Source organism: Crocodylus porosus, unplaced genomic scaffold (genome assembly GCF_001723895.1).
Source record: "Crocodylus porosus isolate Cpor-Errol unplaced genomic scaffold, CroPor_comp1, whole genome shotgun sequence".
In the NCBI taxonomy this organism is placed as follows: Eukaryota; Metazoa; Chordata; order Crocodylia; family Crocodylidae; genus Crocodylus; species Crocodylus porosus.
Genome location: NW_017728932.1, coordinates 11,542,965 through 11,566,332, shown reverse-complemented (window position 1 = coordinate 11,566,332; position 23,368 = coordinate 11,542,965). Strand labels below are relative to the sequence as shown.

The following is a 23,368-nucleotide window of genomic DNA, read 5'->3' as shown; positions in this document are numbered from 1 at the left end:
ACCCCAGTACTCTTTCCTGCCATGGCAGGGGGTCGGACTTGATGATCTGCTCAGGTCCCTTCTGACCCTACTAACTATGAAACTATGAATGTCCCTAAGAAAAATAAAATGAACATCCAAATTAAAATCTTAAATGACAAAAAAATCTTCTAATATTAATTCTGTAATTATTTCTAAAGGTCCAAAAAAAGTCCAATTCTGTATATGCAACCCATTTATTGTAGGTCAAACTTAAAAGTCGTTTCTGTATTATGAAATATGAAACATCATACACCAACTAGCCAGAGTTACGTCAGTGCAAGCTCATTACCTTAATAATATAAAGTGTATGGGTTGATTTTTTTTCCACCACTGATACTTTGCCCAGTTACAATATCCATACAGCTGCATATATTTTGAAGTTAACTTTTTGGCTTAGATGCTACTTTGGCTCATTTCAACCACTGCAATAGCCAAAATGATCACCTCCGAGGGCCAAAGGAAAGACAAGTGTGGGATTCCAATGACGACGAGGAAGCAGGGGAGGGTCAGTAATGCTATTCACCCTGCTCCCTTCAACTTCATAGTACCAGGCTGCACCATTCCCCCTGTGGTAGAGTCCTGGACACATTAACCATGACATTTTTCCCTTTAAACCTACATTTTTTTTCCAGCACCAGGTAATGACAACCCCTTTCCCCTTTTCAGCATTCTGTGAAGTAGTTCCCATATCAGAACTGCAGTCACCGAGATAGCTGAAGGCAGATGAGGCTGAGTAGCCATGTTCAGAAAAGGAAAGGCTCTCCAAGAAATTAAGACCACATAACCTAGCCAAGCTTGTTTGAACAAGATGGCTAAGGATAAAACTGACAGAGTACAATTGCTTCAAATTCATTTCTAGACAGCTAACTGCCATGCCTAGCTGTTCAAAACAGTGCATGTAAAAGACAATTTATAACGTGAAGTACGATAAGTATTAGGCATTATTTAAAACATCACGGGCTTGTTGATCGTGGAGGTTTACTACTCTGTATTTTCTCATGTCCAAATGAAAATAAGCCCTTGGTCACAGACAGCTATATATATATATATCAATCAGATATAGATATAGTTGTCTGAGTTATACAATATACAAGTACTGCTGTATACTATATATAAAAGTGCATATATAAATATTATATCATGATAATATGCCTTCTAATATCAGATAACTGCATGTGTATGTATGTATGTGCAGACTACCAATATGCTTAGAAACTTTTAAACTGTTGACTTGTTTGAGATCTGTATATCCCACTTTGTTTGCCTTTGGGCTTTCAGGCTGACAATGTAACAGTTTCCAAGCATACTGGTAGTGTTGGAGGGTGTGGCTCTGTTTAATCAACTGACAGGTCGTGCAGCATTTCAGAGGAGGGAAAAAGCCTTGGAAATTATTTTACTTCCTGCATCGATGTTGAAAAGATTTGTTTTATATGTACATTTGTTGCTCTGGAAATCCAGCAAGATCAAACAAAGGCAATCATGGGACCCAGCCATTTGTTAGCTCTGCTGATTACATCACCATCCAGAATCTATATTTGAGTCACAGACTTCAGTCACGAATGTAGAGGCTGCACTTCGAAGGGCTTGCCAGAGGCTACGTACTCTCACCTGGAACTGAAATAAACTAATAAGGTATGGATGATCATCCCTGGGGTAAAACTGACTAGAGTATATCCAGTATGTAATTCATTGTTGGGATGTTAAACTGGTGTCTAATAAACTGTGACAGAATATTTTTATCTTGGAGAAAAGTACAAGATAAACATTTTTACAGTACTGGAGGTCTCGTTTCTTGGTAGAATGAAGTGGAGTACTTGCATCTTTAATGCAAGAAAATAAAACAAACCATACTGGTGACGAGGATGAAAATGATGATACTTAAGTATGAGATATGTGCTTTGATTCAACTAAAGAATAATTTTATAGCTAAAGCTATTTACTAATGCTAAGGTTTTATTTTTTTTGTAATTGTACACTTAATAAATAAAACCTCATGAATACCATCTCAGACTAGAGGATGCCAGGGTTACCTGACAGTACAATGTCTAACTGTGAACTGTCCAATACAGACTGAAGATGCTGCTGAAGCTGGGCTTTGTCATCATGGTTCTTGTGTTCTTAAATGAGGTGCATCTAGTCACTCCACAACATACTACCTCAAGCACAGCTGAAATACCAACCACCACCACCAAGGCTGGATCTGGTATCACAAACGCTACAAGCACAAAGCCCACTGGAGAAGCTGGTAGCACAAAGCCCACTGGAGAAGCTGGTAGCACAAAGCCCACTGGAGAACAAAGCACCAGCGCTGGATCCAGTATCACAAAAACGACCAATACAGGCACAGTGCAGCATGGAAGCGGAATGGCTATCATGTTACCTTTCCTTACTGTCACATCTTTGACCATGTTCATCCCTTGGTTGTGAATGCTCCTATTTTATAAGCTTTTTTGTGCTTGTATATTTATGCACCACTTGTATATTTATACTAATTCAAATTTGAACAAACTAAGAACATGCTCTTATGGTCATGTGAGCTTGACAGCATAATAGTGGCACTATAAGTTATTACGGTTGTTTAATTAATAATGAGGTTTGAATGACTAGCTTCAGTTTGGAAGGTTGGCACTTTTCCCAAAAGGCAATCAAGGTGTCTAAGTATGTTATTTTAAAAGTGAAGGAAAAAAATCTATTTTTCTATGTAAAATGAGAAATGTGAAAACAGAACTAATACTCCAGAATATATTATAGATATATGTAACTATGCAATTTAATCCTATTATACTTGTTTCCACCAAACTACATTTCCTGTAGTAAGAAAACAGTGGTATCCTCCTACAGAAGCCAAATGGTAACAAATGTGACTACAGTTCCTTGATACCTTTTCTAATGTAATGTGATCAATGTGCACAAAGCTAACAGTGGTCAACAGTATCAATACTGATAACTGCAAAAAGGACCTACGTTCTCTTTGCTGAGATTTCTCACCATCCTTTCCACAGACACTGATGTCTCAAGATCTGATATGTGTTTATTGTAATTTTACCCTGCGATTTTTAGGGGCCTACAGTTTTGTTCTACTTGAATTTTTTCCAAGGTTTGGTTCAAAATGTAACGCTTGTCAATAAAATTGCTCAATTCTTATATGACATGTTAAACTAGAACCATTTTAATAAAACTAAATTCATGTAGAATGTATACTTGCATGTGTTTTTGTCACTCTCTCTATAATCTGAAAAGACCACTAATCCCATGAATCCTTCAACACACGTGCAACAAACCCCAGCTATTTTAATTAATTGTTACAGAACAATTCAGAGAAAGACCAAAGCTTTAAAATGTAGGGGTGTTTTTGAGAAAATTGTTACCCCATGCCTCGATTTGTATTTTATTACCAACATTCCAAAAATTTCAGAAAAGGAGATTATGAAGGTATTGATATAGGCAAAGTGCGGTAGATTTAATGGCCTTTAAAATTTTGCTAAGTAAAATATAACTTTCTACCATATACGTTCAATATATTACACAAGCATTTAGATATTATGGGGTAGGTACCTATGGAAGAATGTCAGTTGAGATAGCTCTCTTAGCTAGGAAAAATGTAGGGATTCATGACTATATTGTCACCCCAAACTGGACAGAGAAAGGTTTGACCTGAAAAGCTAACATCTCTCTTGTACATGCACCTTCTGCTTTGAGTTTTAAAATGTTCATTACTGAACAAGGTAGAAAGTAACGTTTTCTTACCGCCGAGCAATATAGTAGAAAACAGGATTGCCAGCTTTTGATGTCCCAGCTTGGTAGAAAATATTTAATGTTTTCAGGGCCTTGAACTCTTCTTTTTCATGCACTTGGTGCCTAAAAATTAGCAAAATGATTACAAAATATCATGCTTTTAAAGCCAGATAGGCAAAACATCTTCAGATTAGTATTCTAAAGAAGTGTCTACATTTTTTTAAAAAATACTGATAACCAATTTTTGAAAGCCCAGCCATTTCTCCAAGTTTTTTACTTAACCTTTGACCTCATTGTTGTGGGGGAAAAACCATACATTAGGAAGTCCTGGTTCTTTTCTATCCAAAAACAGGAAAGGTATTTGCAGAAACGGTGTCTTTATTTTAGTATTATTTTTCTTACAAAAAGACCTCTTTTCAGCAAACAACTACCTAGGCACAAATGACTACCTACTGAAGGTCTAAACAGTCAAACAATTTTAGGTAATTTGAAGCAGCTCCATTACCTGGTCATAAATTCTTCAAATTTGGAACTGGTGAGATTTAGACTGGACCAGTGCGTGTCTGCCACAGGCTTATGCTCAGGTGGGCCCAAGTAGGCAAGGAGAGTAGCCATTTTGTCAAATGGTCGTCTTCCAACAGCTTTGTGGTCCCTAGAAACAGTAAATTACTTAAGAAACACACTCCTAATCACCACTCAGCACCTTTGGCTTTTTAGCCATTAGCTTTCCTTACCTTGAATAACCCAGTTGCTCACTTCAACTATTACTTTTAAGCACACAAAGAATTAATTTTATTTGTAGTGTTCACTTAGTCAATATGAAATTGTTCATACAAAAAATTAACATGTACAGGACTCAAGATGAATGACAGACATCTAAAAAAAGGTAGCAGCAAGAATTGCAGCAGAGAGTTACAGATAATCCACACTATACAATTTTTTTTTTTTTTTATTAATAATCCAAAATAGTTCATAGGGGGAGCATATTTTGAACCATAATGCTGTTTTCATGGGGCACATCTAACGCATACAATTACAGTGCATGAATAAACTGAGACACATATTGCTCCGCAGTTAATTACTCCCAAGCACACTATTTGAATGTGCACCCGAGAGTAATAAACTCCAGATCAATAAGCTCTGCGGTTTATTCATGCACAGCACACTGAACCAGGGTGGAACAGTACTGGAGCAGTACTGGCTGGCAGGAGGCTCATGGGGTCAGCCTGCCAGCCCAGGGCTGCTTCCCCCCGGCTCAATATGCTGTGAAGGAGCTGGCTGGCTAAGGCATGAGGGTACCTGAGCACAAGGCTAGCTGGCAGGCAGCCCCGACACTGAAGCACACTCATGCCCCAGCCAGCCCCCTCCAGCATCTACACATGCACTGCTGCAGTTTTCTTTACTTCGCAGCAGGACAGCACTTGTATTTACAAGTGCTATCCTGCTGTGGAGTAAATTAGTTTACTCCAGCCTAACAGGGGTGTAGATGCCAAGATGTTTAGTGAGCAGCTAATTAGTTGACTGCGCAGTAAACCCCTCGTGTAGATATGCCCACTAATGGCCAATTAACGTAAGGCAAACCATGCAAAATAACTGATCTGTCACATCAACAATTCCCTCCTAAGTAGTATTCATGTGTCCTACCTGTTGCTGGAAAGATACTGGCCAATTTTCTCTTGATTGTTCCAGAGCAAACGATGCAAAGCAAGTACATTGCCATCACTGATAAAAGAGAGGCTGTGATTGACAGTGTCACTAGCAGGACAATCAGATGCGATATCAAGGAAAAACCTAAAGAGAGAAAATGAATCGCACACATTACTAGGGAAAAAAACCCACGTGGTCAGACTCACTTTAAGACAAAGGGGTATGAGAAAATGTTTTTTTGGCTGTCCTTGCTTTCCATACTTTTACACAACAGTGGTAGCAAATATCCAGTTAAGCTGACAGTAGGCTTACCGCCGTGCCGCATCAAAGTTGCTTTTTACAAAATCATTAAAAGGCCGCATGTGTTCTTCTTTTGTAAATAAGACATGGTTGGCAATACTTTGAAGTATCTAAAAAAAACAAAAATAAAAAAACCCTGTTAACAGGCATACGTAGGTTTAATACTAGCAGTAATGTTAATGTAAATCTCACTCCTCCCTATAGCAAATCCCTTCACTTCAGTTTCCCTGTAAATCACCAGGACAAAAGAAACCTCTGGAATGAGTCAGTTTTACTAATTCAGTAAAACAATACCCCATCCTTGCCAAATCAGTAGATATTTATTATTGGGAATGGCATTTTCACACACCAAACTGAATACTAGCAAAACTAAGTTAATTAATATTCACTGAGTTACAATTAAGGGAAGAGTTCTTCAGCTGCAAACCCCATTAAAGTCTTACAGCCTAACTGGGTTTTAACAAGCTAAGTAAATTATGTAGGTATTTGAAGGGTATGGCAATGTACAGATATTGAAAAAGCACTTAAACGCTGTCTGTGCAAACTGCTGAATTCTATGGTAAATGTAGATTATTAAAATTCAAAGACTTAACGAAGCTTTGAAAACCCTTTTAAGTGAAGAACTGAAATTATCAGGAACAAAGTAGTAAAGTGTTTTAGACAGCAGTTGTCAATGGCTTCTGCTTTAATGTTGCATGCCTCAAGTCCTGTGATACTAACATTTTCAAACTGTGTTGTTCTACAAAAATGCTGCATTTGTTCTAACTGGGCAAGCAAATCTAATATGGACAAAATCCTTTGCAAAAATGAGGAACTGAAGTGGGAGACAAAAAGCATACTGTGCTTCTACTTCCAAATACTGGGCAACATCAAAAGGTTTGGTTTTGATACCAATCTTTCCCCAGAACTAGATTACAAAGCCAGAATATTAGAGTTATGCTGTGGGCAAAGGGTGGAACTGGCAATTTAAGTTAGCTGTGAAATGAAGAAAACATGTATGTACTTAAACAATGAAGTCCTCACAAGCTCCCTCAGCACCATATAAATAGTAAAATGAAACAAAGTCAAATTAAAGAAAGCTAAACAACATAGTGAGGCCAAATAAAAATTTGAAGTCTCAAACTCAATACTTCACCTTTGACATTAGCTTCAATCCTCTTTCAATTCTTGGTGGAGGTTTTTTATCTAAAATCCCCGCCTCATAAGGAGAAACAATTGCAGGATTGATAAACCGTAGGAACATGGCACTTCCGACCGCTCCAATACTGTTCTGAGGAAATCGCTGGCTTACAACCTAAGAAGTAAAGTTGAGAACTATTAAAAACACAGCTTGAACTAAAACAAAAGAGGAAGGAAAGCTGGAAAAAAAACATTCAGTATTGACGTTCAGTTACATTTATATAGCCCAAGACAACAACTACAACCATACAGAACTAATACATGGAGTAGAATTAGGCTATTATGAGCATGCTGTTTAAGCAACTATAACACAACTACATTTTAAAACGGGAAGAAATACACATAATAGAAAAAAAAGTAAAACACTGTGTAATTTTACTTTGTTTCCTATGAATACCCTCATGTGGTGAAATTACTGAGAAGCAGACTGGAATAAATATGTTAGTACAAGTTTGAGTTGAAAATTAAAAATATACGTTTCCATCAAACACACAAAGACTTTCCATTTTTTTTTTTACATTTCTGTGAAGTTGCAATTTTAAGATTACTCATAGGAGCCTTTTTACCCATAACATTTTTAATATAGCAACTTATGGCTAACCTTGTAAAAAGAAAACTTCACTGCAACCTAAGCAAACACTAAAAGAGATTTCCAATACCATGATCCTATTTTAGCAGCTTTGCCAAAGGACAGGTAAGATAGTTATGTTCAATGGCAGATCGCTTATCTGAATTTTTCTCTCTAGCTGTATAACACCACTCTTTACTTTTCCCTCCTCTTCGGTAACTTCCGTGCTAAGTAAAAAATAATTTGAAAATGGGGATCAGAACATGCTCAAAAATGTATAGATTTAGTTATGGCACTACCCTTTGGGATCCAGTTCAAAATACTACAAAACATTCTTTGTAGCATGAACAGAATGAAAAAGTATAGTAAGAGATGCTACGTCTTCTGATTTATTAGCAACATTATTCTGCATTTAAATAAAGGTTTTGTAAACTCAGACGCTGAACACACAAGCTTGGTATCACTTGAACAACAAGCTGAGCGGAGCCTTCCATTTGTCTGAAAAATCTCTGCAACCAGAAAACACACAAAAAACTTAAAAACAAATCTGAGAAAACAAAAATCAACGGAATAACTTCCAGACCACGAAGCACTACATAAGTGCTACTCAGATCTTGACATGAATCCTGGAAAACATTAGCAAGAGTAGCAGCACTATGGGATCTTGGTGAAATTTCTTTGTTGATGGATGCCTACGACTGGTGCTGCCGATAGATATTTCTGTAGATTTGAAAGATCACGTCATGGAAGTCTTGCAGGGCACGTCTTCATGTGAAATTAATGAGATGCAATACACTGACAAGCAGTTTGCACCAGAGTTGACTGCACCTGGGCACAGCATTTACACATGCGCCTGGGACTGCAGCATTGAGAGCCAAGACAGTGCAACCCCAGCTGGCAACGGGCCCGGGGGGGGAAAACAGGGGTGGGGTGGGGTGGCCTGCTAGCCCAAAGCTGCTCCACCCAGGCTCAACATATTGCAGAGGGGCTGGCTAGGGTACAAGGGTGCTACAGCGTGGGGCTAGCCAGCAGTCAGCCACCACACAAGCATCCTCATGCCCCAGCCAGCCCCATCACTAGCCACACACAATTTCACTGCACGTTAACTACTCCACAGTAGGATGGGCTTTTGGTTGTAGCCATGTTGCTCTAAGGACATAGGCAGGCAAGAACTACTCAATTGGTCTAATAAAAGATATTACAACCACGATGTGACAGTACCTGTGTCAGGCAGTATTATCCTATAATAGACTTAATTGATTTACTGTGGCTTAACAGTGCTGCATGTATAGCTTTACTTCAGAGTTAATTAGTCGGCTCTACAGTAAAGTGGCCTCATGTAGATGCACCCACAGTAACTCTTCAGAGCATCTTCTCATAAATCTGTAGGACCACTCAGAGTATACGAGATGGCAAAGTATTTCTTGAAATCCACATGCTATACCAATCACAACATGCACACCAGGATTTCTTTGCTATACATGCTGCATTTAATGCCACATGACATTACCCTCACTTGGTACACACCTTACTTAATTTTCAAGTGAAAGAAATTGAGGAGGAACAATCCACAGAGGAACAGTACTGGCAAGTAGAGATTACGAGTACATTGCTTACAGGCAACAGGGGTAATTGAAGTCCTTTGAAAAATCAACATGATAGAAATTAAATGGCAAAAAAATAGTCTATGCTTTTTCAGACTGTTCCTACACAAAGTTATAAAATTCAAAAGGTAGAAAGAGGAGTCCTATGACTGAATGAAAAAGCATGCGTGCTTTGCTCCTCTTCCTCATTCCCTAGCAGTTTGAGCCAGCATGCTTAACTCCGTAGCTGACTGTTTAGAATGGAGGGAGAAAGAAAGGAAGCAGTATAGTGAATTTAATGCCACTGAAAAGGTACGTTTCCAGGCCAAAAAAGGATTTATGAGCACAATTCAATCAGCAACCACAGTGAAATAGCACAGCCTAAATCCTGGCCTGGGTTTTAGATCTTAGGTTCTTTTGCCTTTAGTTTACTTGTTCTTAATTTCTGTAACAGGAAAAGCTACTCTAGAATAGCCCTTTGGGGGTAGTTCAAAGGCCCAAATTTCCCCAACTCCATGAAATATTACTGATACTCATTTCTTACAAAATACATTGAAAAAAATAAAGTATAGAAATGGTGCCTCCAAAAGGTAACTGACACCACACTAAGCAGTGATGGCTATGTGTTTGTGGCAGGAGACGTAACAGGTACCCTAAGCACACCGTACAGTTCAATAACCTCACAAGAACGTACAAAAACGTCTCTAATGAGTAAGAAAGTACTGGCTCTGGACACGTCACACGTCCAAAAAAATATGAACTGCAACATTAAACTGCTTTAAGAAATGAGAAAGATGGCAAGATTCCCAAAGCTTACAGTGGTCATGCATCATTATAAGCAACAAAAAGCAGACTTTGTACAGTCTCCAAGTATGTGAATTTATTTTCAAATGATAAAACACTAAAAAAATCCTAAAGACTTAAATTTTGACAACCGAGAGGCACAGTTATTACTGCAGATTAATGACTATATCTTAATATCTGATGTAATAAAATGTGGCTGCACTTAACATGCACAACTTTTCCAGTTTATTATATCAGCTTGTAGCTATCAAACCACAGTCACTTTTACAAGTACCCAGAACCCTGAAGAGCACTCCCAGCAAGAATCAGAGCAGAAAGCATTTGCTGAGCCAAAAGTTACTAGTGATTATTAATTGCAGCAGCAGTGTGTAAGTTACTACTTTTGCAAAGATTAGTCTATAATAAAGCTAAAGCTTTACTTAAAAATTAAACAGACTATTTTATTAGTAAACAGCAAAAGGGGTTAGATTTCTAATACCCAACAGTGAGCAACAATTCTTAATATGACATTTTTGCAATACTTTGAAACAAAACACATGTGTTAACCAGTCTCGCATATCAATAGTCAATTATTCTAGAAATAGTTATTTTGCCCAGACATTTATTATTCTGACTCTGCATGTGTTGATAAATCTAAGAAAACAGGAGGAAGCAACAGATCAAAAGAGAAGAGTATCCCAAAAATAATGCTTTTCTCCAAAGCAACATTATGGTAGAATAACATAAAAGGGGGAAAAAAAATCAAAACCCTCAAAAAATTCTCCATCAGATAACATTTTATGAACAGTCAAATTTTGCACTGACAATCAAATATGTACAATAAACTTTCTAATGTTCATTTTGAATTCTATGCATTTTTATGCAATCTCATTACCACACAGTGAATATTTTTCTAAATAGAAGTAAAGAAATTACACAAAAAACTTAAAAGCTACATCTGTTCTACGAATGTCTCTCATAGTTTACATACCTTTCCTGCTCTCCTCAAATTTTGTATTTAAACAACAATTTAAACACTTAAAAAAACAAACTCTAAAAGAAACTTAAATCTACTATACTGCTTTTTAACCTACAGTAAATAATGTAACTTGAGTTCACCTGAACTCCCCTGGAAAATGGATATATCAGCTTGCACAGAATACAATAAAGATTACTTTGCTTCACATACAAATGTACTTGCAAATGTTTTGCAATTTCACCTATTACTAATGTCAGTATACAGTATGTCTTCCATTTAAAGATTATTAATATTCTGCTAAAATAATGGAAAAAAAATAAAGGGAGAAATGTAATAAAATGCTGAACTCTTCCTCCTCTGTTTTATTCAGAGTATTCATACATTATAGTTTCATAGTTATGGACTGAGGGAATCCTCCAAATAGAGTAATTCTTTACTTTAGTGACATCACTGCATCAACATATTTTCTTCCAAAGTAAACAAAAGTAAAGTAATATAATGTCAATTAAATTATTTGTTTTTAACTCAGTAATGGCTTACCTTGGGGGATTTGCTCATCTTGTCTGAGCAAATAATTACAAATGCTAAAACTTTATTGCTTAGTCACAATGCAAGACTTAAAAGAAAATTTAAAAAGTCATAAAACTGAAGCAAAGCTTTTTGTTTTCAGCAAGCTATATGTATTATGTGTTTTTCCCTTCTTAGAAAGGAAAACTTCACTTATTCTACAAACCAATATATGTTAAAGCAATGAAACAGACCTGGATTTTCCTGAAACTTAGAAATCATTTTCCTTTCATAATTATTTCTTATTGCAAAAGGTAGCAAGGGCAGAAAATCAGCATACTGAATACCAAGCAGTAAGGTTAAAAATGCCTTGTTGTTGACTCAAACAGGCACACAGAGAATATTTTAAAATGTAACTTAATTCCAGTGTTAATTGCAATGAAAGCTATTTTGTGCCAGAATTAGTAGAATGATTTTTACAGTGAGGGTCAAAATAGGTTGAGGTGAAGATGTTTTGAACAAACAGCAAAAGATTTTTTTGTTTTGCTTTGAAAGAAACAGCTAATAAAAAGGTCTCCAAACTTACTGATTTTTTGTTTTCCTTTTTTTCTTTTACGGTAGCTTTATTCAGTAGGGAATGGCAAGTTGCCTACAGAACAGAGATGAGCACAAACAAGTCACAGTACCAACTACATACAGCAACAACAAAAAAAAAACCAATGTTGACTTGTACATAAATTACACGGTAAAATGTAACAAACATAACCAACAGAAAATGAAATATATAAACTAAAAGTTTGATGATGGGGTTTTTATACCACAGACTTATTTTACTACACCTTATTCACAAAGCACTAAATACAAAGCAAGCAAATGTTGGGTTTCAATCATTTCTACTATTTCTGGCTAGATTAAAAGTCAAACCACTGTAATTTGCTCATGATATGCAATATCAGGCATAAATTAGCACAGTCAGCTTTCAAAACACATTTCACCATTCCCAGACAAAAATAATCTTTTGAATATTAGTATATTTCAACGGTTTAATTTTTGAAAGATCTGCATAATTTTATTAAAATAAATTTAGTGGTTGAAAATCTCCCCGTGTTTCTCTGTGTGTCCTTCAATTTTGTTCAATGTATGATTCATATTTATAATGCTTTTCCTCTTAATTAAAAATATAATCACCATCCAGTGATGTGTCAAACATTCACATTACGTGGCAGAAAAGATGTTTTTGGATTTCAAATTCAAGCACTTTGACTTGACTACATCTGTTTTGGAATTCACCCAGGGCAAAGGGCCAGGCCAAACCTATTCAACACTCAAGCTGTGATATCACAACAGGATGAGGTGGGAATTAAAAGGTCCATTGGACTGGTGTACTTTTCCTTCTGCATTGAGATGAATTTTGCTGATGAAGGTCTATACCATCTCCTCCACACTAGCTGTAAAAAAAAGGATCTTGAATACAGCAAGAGTAACCACGAAGAAAAATTTACAGTGAGGCAATACTGAGAAAACACCTTGTGTTACACTAGCCACTGGAATTTTGTTATAAGGAAGCTCAAAATACGCTAAAACACTCGAGAGTGAAATGCCAGCCATAAGCCAGATAAATACTAAAGTCTGCATTATGTTTATACAACAGAGAAAAACATCTCCACTCCTCTTCATACTTTTTATGCTCTGCAGCTCTTTTAAAGTTGAGTCAAAAAGTCGTCTACTAACACTGCTAAATTTGTTAGAAGAGATGATTCACTACTTCAAAAAATTAACAGCTTAAATTTTTATCTTATACACTGATAGGAAAAAGAAATTATAATGCCAACCTCAGGAGTAGATCTGGACATAAAATGTGAGAAAGCTAACAAATTTCTATGGCCGATAAAATTTCTATTCTAACTTGCTCATAAAAATCCTGGGTGTTGTACAGGTACACACTGTATAGCTTTATTTTTGTAAGAATGTTGTTAAAGAAATGACAGCTCATTTATTTCAAGCTGAGTCGAGTCTTGGGGAAGCTCTTCAAAAAGTTCTCTAACATTTGAATATAAGGAATGAACGATAACATTATTTCCGATAAGCAAGCCATTTGATACAAGGAGGAGAAAGTGGCAGGTATTAGAAAGCTAAAGGTTACTTACAAGTAAGCTGTACATACTCAACCTGTTCAACCGCACAAGTTCAAGTACACTATTGCTCAAGTGTTAGAGGAACAGTGAACTTTTATTTATTCGGATTTTGTTTCCCCTCATTTGCATTTATTTGTGAAAATCTAGTGAAAGCCTTTATTCCAAAAGCAAACAGCCTTTGTAGCATAAATGACTTTAAAAGGTGAGAGGTAAAAATGGTAATAATGGATAAAGATAAAAACAGCCCCTCACACAACATGCATTTAGAACAAGGATGGGCAAAATGGCAGATCTGGCCACCAGCTAGACTATTTCCCAGCAGCCCTTGCCCACGCAGGACACCCCGGGGAGACCCCAGGACCGTGGAGGCATGATATGACAGGATCGCAGAACTGGGGCTCTGCCTCGGCTCGGCCTGGTCCCATGCTGTCACGCCCCGCGCTTCCTGGGTTTGCGTGGAGACTGGCCAGGAGCCACACGGCTCCAAAGCTGGGATCCTGTAGTGGCGACGGCCCAGGGAAGGGCCAGGGGCAGAGCCGTGAGCCAGTACCTGCATGCCCCTGCCAGCCAAGCTCTGCCCTGCCCCACCCCATGCTATCAATCCTGCCTGCCCATCTTGCTCCCTGCTGCAGCCCCATCTCAGCCACCTGGCTACGCACCCTGCCTAGGCAGGTCCTACCCCTAGTGGTGGGTGCAGGAAGCATGGGCTGGGGTGCCCAGGCAGCAGGGCTGAGTCCAGCAGCAGAAGCCAGGAGCTGCCACTGCAGGGTTTGCTAGAAAATGGAGTGTGCCAAGGACTGGACTTTTCCCACCCTGATCAAGGATGAACTAGATGATGCTAAAAGCAAACCCATCCTGCCTGTCCCAAGTGGTGTAGGATGCAACTTTTTATAATCACTATCAGAGAAAGTGAAGAATTGGACAACTTCAAATGATCAGCATAACATGATTTCACACAAGTATAAAAACCATCCTTGCTCACAAGGTTTTGTATGACAAACTCCCTTCCGGAATTAAAAATAGTCTGAACCTTTCAACAGCCACAAAAGACACTGTATTGTTTTTAGAAGACTAACATTTTGGAATCCAAGGAAACTGTATTTATAAAAAGAAGTATTCCATGAATAGAAAATAGCAATGCCATAGGTCTGGACTGTCCCACAAAAGTAAATAATTATTATTCAAAATTAGCTTAAAAAATGCTCTAGAAGACCGGAATACTTTCTATGGAAAAATAACTTATGCTACTTCCAGGCACAGAAACCTGGAAAACACTTCTTTCAGAATGTGCTTGATGAGAGAGGGCACAATACATAGAGAAAGGAATAAAGCCTGAATGCCACACTTGTGCCACTCATCCAAACTTAAATCTACTGATGAGATACCAGGTTGGAATCTAAAATACAAAAATGCTCCAATCCTCCAAAAATTCCACTGAAGTCGGAACAAATTTTGCCCTCTACTAGTAAGCCTTGTGACATTTGCTATTTCAAACAGCCTCACTATTAAGCAACCTGAAGCACAATATTAGCTTAGTTTACTTGTAGCCGAGTAGCAGTATTTCTTCAAAACTAACCTGACTAATCTGCTTTTCCTTGAAGAGGAAAACAAGTACATCTTATATCAAGAACAACTCAAGGATTACTCCCCATTAGTATAGTTGAAAAAAATCTTACCTGTTCTATAGCACAGAGACAACTATTCATATACTTGCTCAATAAATGAACATGCTTTTTAGTAGCTATTTGATTCACATATATATGCAGCTACTTAAATGCAGCTTATAAAGTCTGATGGGCAACTGTACTACTACTTAGAGCTAACAATCCACTAGTCAAACAGATCTTGTATCAAGGCAATCACGCTGGGGTAAAAAGAAGTGTTTGCCATGTCTATTAAATGTAAAACATTATGGCATCTATCGTCCTCCATACCCGACAGGTTTCCCACCTGTGCTGCCTCACTCTCAAAGGCCCCACATTAAAAACTGGTGGCAAGAACAGCTGTGCTCACTCTTCCCACTACAGTGAGTCCATGCAATGTCTTCAGTTTCCTAGCAGGGGCACTACAGCAATGCAAGATGATTCCTGCCCTATTAGATCTGGGAGCCCAAGAACAAATTCTGGCTCCTTGAATAGCAAAAAGCTGAGTCACAACCTGACTGCCAGGCCAGCCCCTTGAAACCCATTCACTTGGCTGAGATCACATATGCCGAGGTTCAGCTTTGAGAAATAACTACATAGCTGTGCTGTAAACCTCTGCAAAAAACTGAAAAAAAAATCAGAGCCAAAAACCCACCCTGTGACACCAGAACTCCTGATCCAGGCTCTGGTACAATTCTTTTAAACCTGAAAAATCTGATCTTCATATTCATTTCAACAAGAACAGAAGTCAGGCTGTGAAGATCTATCCCTCAACTGCAGTCATACCTGGTACAAGCAGTGGCACACACTGCGAAGCTGTGGTGGAAACTCTGAGGAGGAATTAATGATTGCATGAAAGAATTTGTCAGTCATTTGCAGCAGACTCCGCTGGTTGTCATCAAGGCTTTCTGTTGGCTCCAACCTGCAAACAACCCACAAATATAACAAGCTTTAAAAATGTTAACCTTCCAAAGCATACAGGTTGCTTCCACCTATATTCAATCACACCTACATTAGCAAGCCTGTTGAAATGGAAATGATCTATTTTGCCAATGTTTCCATGAGTAGTTTTATATCATAAAAGTTATAAAGTGTTGAAAAAATATGCTCTATGGATATGAGGTCACATTACAACTTAATACAAAGAAGCCTTAATTAATGGGTTTCTTGTACATCGTGCCCTTTAGAGTCACTTTGGGGTATTATGACCTCATACAGAAAAGGCAGTCCCACGATGATATAATTATGTCTTCCTGAAGGAGTTCTCAGCCATCTCAAAAGGTACACACATAGGGTTGGCCAGGGTTTCCCTGAAAATCAAAGTTTTTCAGGTAGCTGCAGATGGCTGCTTCATGGGTGTAGGAAGGCTCTTTATAAAAAGCTGCTCATTTATCACCTCTCAAAGTTAAAAAAGACGTGGGCATAAGTGATGAAGAGGAAGCCTATCTTTTGAGATGCAATTAGCCAGTGTAAAATAGCAATATGAGAGATGTTATAGAACAGACACAGAAGTCAGAGGAGGAGGAAACCAGATATAAAATTTAAATATTTTGGATAAATACTGTGAAAATATAGCAAAAATCAAGATAAAGCATACCCATGTAAAAGGCAAAAAAGCACACATGCTCCATCTTGCTGACAGGAATGGTTCTGTAGCCTGGAGGAGGTATTTTAGAGTTCTGCGCGACAGTGCCAAATTTAGGGCCACAATCTTCCCAGTTCTTACTGAAATATGCAGTGGCAGGAGAGAAAAACAAAGGAGCAAGGGTTTTCTATCATCCTTGCTCTCCTCTAGCCTGTGTGTGTATGTGCAGAAGAATTCAGGCCACAGAGGTTCCTACACAGAAGAGCTCTGTCCAGTTCTCCGTGACTATAGGATTATTATAGGTGTGTTTGTGTAAAATGAGGGAAAGGGAACCAAACAGAGCTGTGAAAAGGGAGAAAGATACCAAATATGCAAAAAGGAACCTTGTGCCATTAGTACAAACAGGAGAGAGTTTTACAGATAATTAAGAACACTTCATATCTCAAACCTTGTAGGATCCACCTCAAAGCTGACATGTTGCCATTCAGGGGACATGATCACAGTTCTTAATAAAGGTTCCAACAGCTTCTGCAGATATGTTGCACCATAAACCTATCAATAAAGTAAATCAGAACAGATAACCAGGTTAGTGTAACTCGAGCCACAACAATAATTTGCAATGCTAAAAGACACAAAGATTAATATACCAGCTGCATTTTTTTCCTGCATCTAAATATCAGGACCCTAAAGTACTCTTACAAAGAGTGAATCTTCAAAAATAAATCTCTGGAACTACGTAGTTCTCAAAGCTGGAATGTATTATGCATATGCAACACAGGCATCAAAGGTCACCTTTCTGCACACATGCTACCATTTGAAGAACCCTCTTCTATATTAGTGCTGTATTAAATACTTTACTTGAAAGGGCAGGGGGTTACAAAGTAGTATAAAATGAAAAACAAAAGGAACAATTCCTTTCCTTTCCAACATTTTAAATGCTACAATTGGGTGTCTCTTGACAACATTACTCTTAAGGCAACATCTTTACTAACCCAAAAGATATTGTACCAAGAAAGGTACAAACACAGCAGCAGTTAGGAGGAAAAGCATCTATATAGCTTGTATGTCAAACAGTTATTTTCTTAATAGTTACATGAGAAAGAGTAAGAGGAAATATGTACTTGAACAAGTTAAGGACATAGATAATGACAAAGCTGTTTAAACAAGAGAGCAAATAAAACAGTCATCAGAATTCTTCAGTTTTATCTTGGACTTAAAGTGGTGAAGACTGACTTTAAATTGATTAGTGAAGGGCACATGCCAGAACCATGCAAGGTTTTTATTTCTATTTCACAAGGCTATTTGTGGAACATAACTGTGATAAACTTTCAGAAATGTTATTCATTTCCATAAACTATTTCCCCCTTGTAGTCAATGAAGGCATAAATCATCAAATTCTGTTCATATCTAACAACTGAATGGGCCTCTTTTTTACAGTGTATCCTTATAAATACCCCCATCTCAACCTGCCTAGTGCTTAAAAAGAATTCAACAACTGTACGGACGATAGATGGACTTTCAAAAAAATCACCCAAATTTATGCAGACAAGTTTTCACCCACACAGGTTAATGCAACACATCAGCAGTTTTGTCTTTCTGCATGAATATATTTTTTCATGTTATTCTTTAAATAAAACAGAAATCTAAACACCAGGTAACATACCTTAAAACAGAAAGTCATTATTTTACTGGCCAAGCTATTTCCTCTGAAGAGAGTCTGCATGGAATCTGCCAGTTCAACTTCCTTAGAAAACATGTTCCAGAGCAGCTGGTACAGCAAGTGCCGGGAGTCAAAAAGAGTGACCAGAACACGAGCTAGTTCATCCTTAAAGACAGTAATGAAGATGTCAATCTGTGCGTGAGAGCAGAGAGGGGCTAAACCATGAAAAGCTACCAAACAGCATGTGCTAGTACAAGCATTTTGCTGTGAAATCAAGGAAAACCTTAAATTTAAGAATGTATGCCCCCCACCTCTGTTTCTCTCTCCGCATTTCACACTCAAAACATGCCAAAATATAAGGGTAGCTGAGAAGGCCCAGAGATTCAAACAGCGTATAAACACGAAGCCCAGGTAAAAAGCACACTGGTTACAAAAACCCCAGGCCTGAAGAAGAATGTTATTATTATATGAATGCGCTCACAGTCACTTTTCCACACACTAGTCAAAAACCTACCATCATGCTTTAGTTTCAAATGAAGACCCCAACCAATCCAACCCAATTTATTATTGGAGGGAAAAAAAAAAAATCGAGAAAAGGCCATGTACTGATAAAGATAGGCATAACTGGATAACCAAATCTGCCAGTTTATATCCTACTGTTATACTGGCAGAGCATTAAGTTCACCATTGAGTCTTCTGTAGTGATTTTTTGTGGAAGTTACAGAGGTTAAACCCAAAGCACGAAACAGCTTACCCACTGTGAACAAGGCACCACATTGGCCAAAGCCATGGCAATAGGCAACTCTCCTTGGTCACCCATCATTGTAACCAATTCCACCAATCTCTCAAATCGATCTGCTAGTACCGTTTCCGCAAGCGTATCAAATTCTGTACCCTGTTGTAGGATTTTGGTGAGGACTTCCATGAACGTAGCTCTTGTCTGGAGATCTTTGTGATAACCTAAGCCTAACAAGATAACAACAAAGTAAACTCTTAAATAAAGATGTGTATGACACTGTAATTAAAAGTTCATGCCTCATTATATGTGCATCCGTTCAAAGTAGGCTCTAGCAACATTACCTATTGAGTGCATAAGGCCACTGTCCACATTAGCATTGAGTAAATTCGACATTGCAAGAACGGTACAGTGCCGCAGTGAAGCCAGTCTTCGAGACATGCCACGTTTCCTGCCACCTGTTTGCGCACTTTCATCTTCAACTTCGCTACAGTCATTTAGAAGGTTCATAAAGAGAGTGAAGTATCTACAATAAAAAGTAACATTTATAGACTAACTTGTACAGAATGAGAAAAATTTCCTTCTATTAAAATCAATGTACTATATTTGCCTTTAGCTGCCGTATAATTGAAATAGTTAAAAATTATTATTTACTTAAGAAACAACTGGGATTTTGCTTCCATTAACTCGACACCATCTCCTTCTTCAGGCTGTAGGGGAAGCCCAGCAAGAAGAGAAACCACTGCTTCCATGCTGGCCTGGTCCAAATCTCTGAATGTAAAATTAAGAAATCAAAATTTTAATTAAGTAGAATTAGCTATTAGTCCTGCCCCTGCTACATGACAATCTTCTCTTCAAAGTAGCATCAGTTCACTTTTTCTCTTACATCTAACTGCAGCTAAAAAGTGTCTTTACCATACTGATTTTTTTTAAACTTCCTTACATGAAAGAAATACTAACAGCTTCTTGCAGCATTATTAAATACCATCATCAAAACAAATGAGATCTGAGACACCTTGGTGCTTTTAGCAGTACAGCATTATCCGTTCTTACCTGGTCAGGCATTTTACATCTTCATCTGTTGCCTGATTGGACGTGCCCATAACCCAGTCTGTTAGATACTCCACCATTTTATTCCTGTAAGAAATATTAGAGCACAGAAAACCAACAGTAATCTGACAAAAGATTAATATGTTTGCGGGCGTCATTTGAACGGTTAAATTTACCTTAAAAATGCCTATGAACTGTCAACCTTAGATTAACTCAGTTTAGTAATGTCCTGGTACTGATCACATCTAGAAACTGGCATCTGCATCCCACTGAACTCTGCATCGGCATAGTTCCAGGCTACCTGACCCTTGTGGCACAAATAATTCAATGCAGAAAAACCAACCAAACTAGTGAGTTATGTTAGTTAAAAAGGTGAAAAAGAGTCATCCGAACCCATCTCTCATCCCATCCCATCTCTCCTCTTTCTCTGCACGTAAGCATTGCCCCAAACAGCACAAAGTTGGCTCGTTTGTTTACAGAACATATTTATATGGGAATTGCTATAAACAAATACTCACCTGAACTTCATCTCCTGGCAAAATGAAAGATCATCTCTCCTTTCCATCATTACCTCCACTAATTGACAGAGTTTAGTTTTTATTTGAATCGCATGTACCAAGTTGCCAAGGACACGCACGTATCTGTGAAAGTAAGCAAAGACTTAAAAAAGCCACATGCATCTGGGGAATCTCATCCTAACTGTCAGTGCCAGAATTCAGTAACTAAAATAAATAATGTATACAGGCAGTCCTCGGACTTAGGACACAACTGGTTCCTGAAAACGGTGTCTTAAGTCGAAATGTTGCAACTCGGAACTAATTTTCTCATAAGAAACAATGTTATAAATGGGGATTAGTCCCTGAACCAAGGCCCGATACCTTAGTTGCACCAAAAATACCCCAGAATTTTGTACTCAATCAATTACAGATGAGCAATACAGCTACATTAATGTATTTATATTGTAAATAGCAATCATATTGATTTGGAAGGACTTCTTTGAGGAGACTTTGCTGGACTTTTTGAACAGCTCTTGGCTGGAGTCTTCTCAGGAGTCTTGGCTGCAAGTTTTTCTGGAGTCTGGTCTGCTTTCTTAAAGAAAGTGCCCAAGGAAGTTTGGACAGGTGTTCTCCAGGGAGATGAGCGACGCAGCGAACCTGTTTGCTGGTGTGGTGTCGCATTGGATCAAGCGTTGTAAGTCAAAACTGACGTCATAAAGTTGAAACAGGGTGTCAATTTATAAACGTTGTACGTGCGAAATGTTGCAACTTGAAATGTTGTAAGTCGAGGACTGCCTGTATTATTTTCTGTGCATTTTTTTATTACAGCCAGAATTAGACTTGCATAACTAGTTATTAAATATTTGGGGCTGGATTTTCCACTCAGTGTATAGGGGCCCTTAAACCAGCTTGGGATGCCTAATGAAGATTTCAAATGATGCAGAAAAATTCTCCATAGAGATATATCTGACAGACAGGACTCTGAACTTTGAGCTGGACTCTAGCACTCACATCAACACAAGGGGAGGCTTATGTCATGGGGTTCCCAAGGATCAGGGTGAACTGTTCAGTGTTTCACAACACTGTACCCAATTATCCACTAGTAGATCATATAAATGAGACACATTCCCCAGTAGCTTTAACTTCTAGGGTAGCCAGGTGGCTGAGGATCAGCTTGCTGTATTGCTGCCACTGCCCTCTACAGACCACAGCTGAGGTGGAAAGACTAAGGAACTGTCCAAGGAACTCACTTTACACAATGAGAACACGTATGGGAACTTACCTGACTAGATTTAGCATCATTGTCTCTATACTAGCTTGTCCCAGATGTTCTGAGCTCCCTTCAGTATGATTATCAAGTAGGTTCTTCATTATAGCGATGGTCTGCTCTACAAATTGTGTATTGGTCTCAGTTAACAAAACCTAGAGAGACAAGACACCAAGCCATATATCTTCAAACATGTTGTCCAAAAAATAACTAAGGGAAGTGTAAAATAGTACTAATAAATATTTCTATTATTGTATAGTAGGTATCTTAACCGCTGCAGGTATTTATTTGGACTGACCTACTCAGAAGAATTCCCCTACTTACTATGGTTAAGGTATCAAGAAATTTAGTCAATAAAAATATAAACAGAATTTCCCCAGAATAAGTAAATATTGGTTTGGTTCCTTGTATACAAATTCTCAAACAACTGTCATTTTTAACACAATATATATTTTTCAATAAAATAAAAATGTGATAACATCTCAACTCTTACCTGGCCTTGCGAGTCAAAAAATTTGCTGATGGTATTCTTCAGTTTGTTAAACAGCATTGGATAAAGTGCTGGACTCAATTCCAAACCCACTAGATCTTTAATATTAGTCCGTATCTGAAGTCCCACTTTCTCATGGTTACAGACCATTAAGGACAATAATCGATCTAAGAATTTGCTAACAGGAGTCTCTGTATTTCCATCAGTGGACACCATAGATATCATGGAGCCTTTGCGCTCATTGACTGGGCCCATCGGTGGACTATAGGTTGCTAATCCTGCATTGCTACGGTGCTGTAGGCAAACTCCCCCAAGAGCACATAAAAACCCTGTCATGTTGATCCATTCCTGAAGAGAATCTGTGTCAGAGAGGTCAATGGACCCTCCACCACTCACATGAGACATTCGTCTTTTCACAATTGTCTTGTGAAGACTCTCGGTAACCTGAAGAGGAAAAATAAAGAGAGCGAGGGAGAGCATGGTTCAAATGGGATCTATTTCAACACAGTGAGCAAATAACAAAAAACAGACCATATTGTAACGGTCTTTCAGTAAGTAAATCCTAAAACGTAAGCTTACATCCAGGTCAGTAAAACAAAAAAACCCCCAAAACCCACATAAAAACAAAACACAAAAACAAGAACTATTCCAGTATCATGAGATTTTTGTGACTCAAAGATTGTAAGACAATTACCTATCATACTGGAATCTGAACTTTACCAACAGGCCCTGCATTTACAGAAATCATTAAAATTCCAAGCTGGAAGGATCTGAAAGGCTCATCTATTCTATCTCCTGGTCTAAGGCAGGACCAAGGATATCCAGACTATCCCACACAGATCCTTATACGAAGAACTTTATATAAAGACCTTTAAAAAACTCCAGTGAAAAGGAGCTCCCACAACTCCCCTAGCTAACCTTGACAGGTTGCAACGGTGGGCGGATGAGAATAGGATGGGGTTTAACACTGATAAGTGCAAGGTGTTGCACATGGGGAGGAAGA

The 23,368-nt window shown here is 38.1% G+C and overlaps 1 protein-coding gene across 3 annotated transcripts in view; it reads right to left on the bottom strand.

Annotated features, from left to right (window-relative positions):
• NF1 (neurofibromin 1) overlaps nucleotides 1-23,368 on the bottom strand; it is a 141,073-nt gene that overhangs the window by 72,468 nt on the left and 45,237 nt on the right. For 2 of the 3 annotated variants that reach the window (XM_019545599.1, XM_019545597.1), the window contains exons 21-36: nucleotides 22,369-22,809; nucleotides 21,891-22,030; nucleotides 20,630-20,752; nucleotides 20,115-20,198; nucleotides 19,716-19,832; nucleotides 19,406-19,587; nucleotides 19,080-19,291; nucleotides 18,329-18,490; nucleotides 17,114-17,217; nucleotides 15,867-16,002; nucleotides 11,889-11,951; nucleotides 6,839-6,997; nucleotides 5,716-5,813; nucleotides 5,401-5,547; nucleotides 4,262-4,408; nucleotides 3,769-3,879 (exon numbers count right to left, since the gene is read on the bottom strand). In XM_019545599.1, the coding sequence (XP_019401144.1) occupies nucleotides 3,769-3,879; nucleotides 4,262-4,408; nucleotides 5,401-5,547; nucleotides 5,716-5,813; nucleotides 6,839-6,997; nucleotides 11,889-11,951; nucleotides 15,867-16,002; nucleotides 17,114-17,217; nucleotides 18,329-18,490; nucleotides 19,080-19,291; nucleotides 19,406-19,587; nucleotides 19,716-19,832; nucleotides 20,115-20,198; nucleotides 20,630-20,752; nucleotides 21,891-22,030; nucleotides 22,369-22,809 (2,426 nt within the window). The remainder of the gene's footprint in view (nucleotides 1-3,768; nucleotides 3,880-4,261; nucleotides 4,409-5,400; nucleotides 5,548-5,715; nucleotides 5,814-6,838; nucleotides 6,998-11,888; nucleotides 11,952-15,866; nucleotides 16,003-17,113; nucleotides 17,218-18,328; nucleotides 18,491-19,079; nucleotides 19,292-19,405; nucleotides 19,588-19,715; nucleotides 19,833-20,114; nucleotides 20,199-20,629; nucleotides 20,753-21,890; nucleotides 22,031-22,368; nucleotides 22,810-23,368) is intronic. The other variant, XM_019545598.1, reaches the window with a different exon arrangement.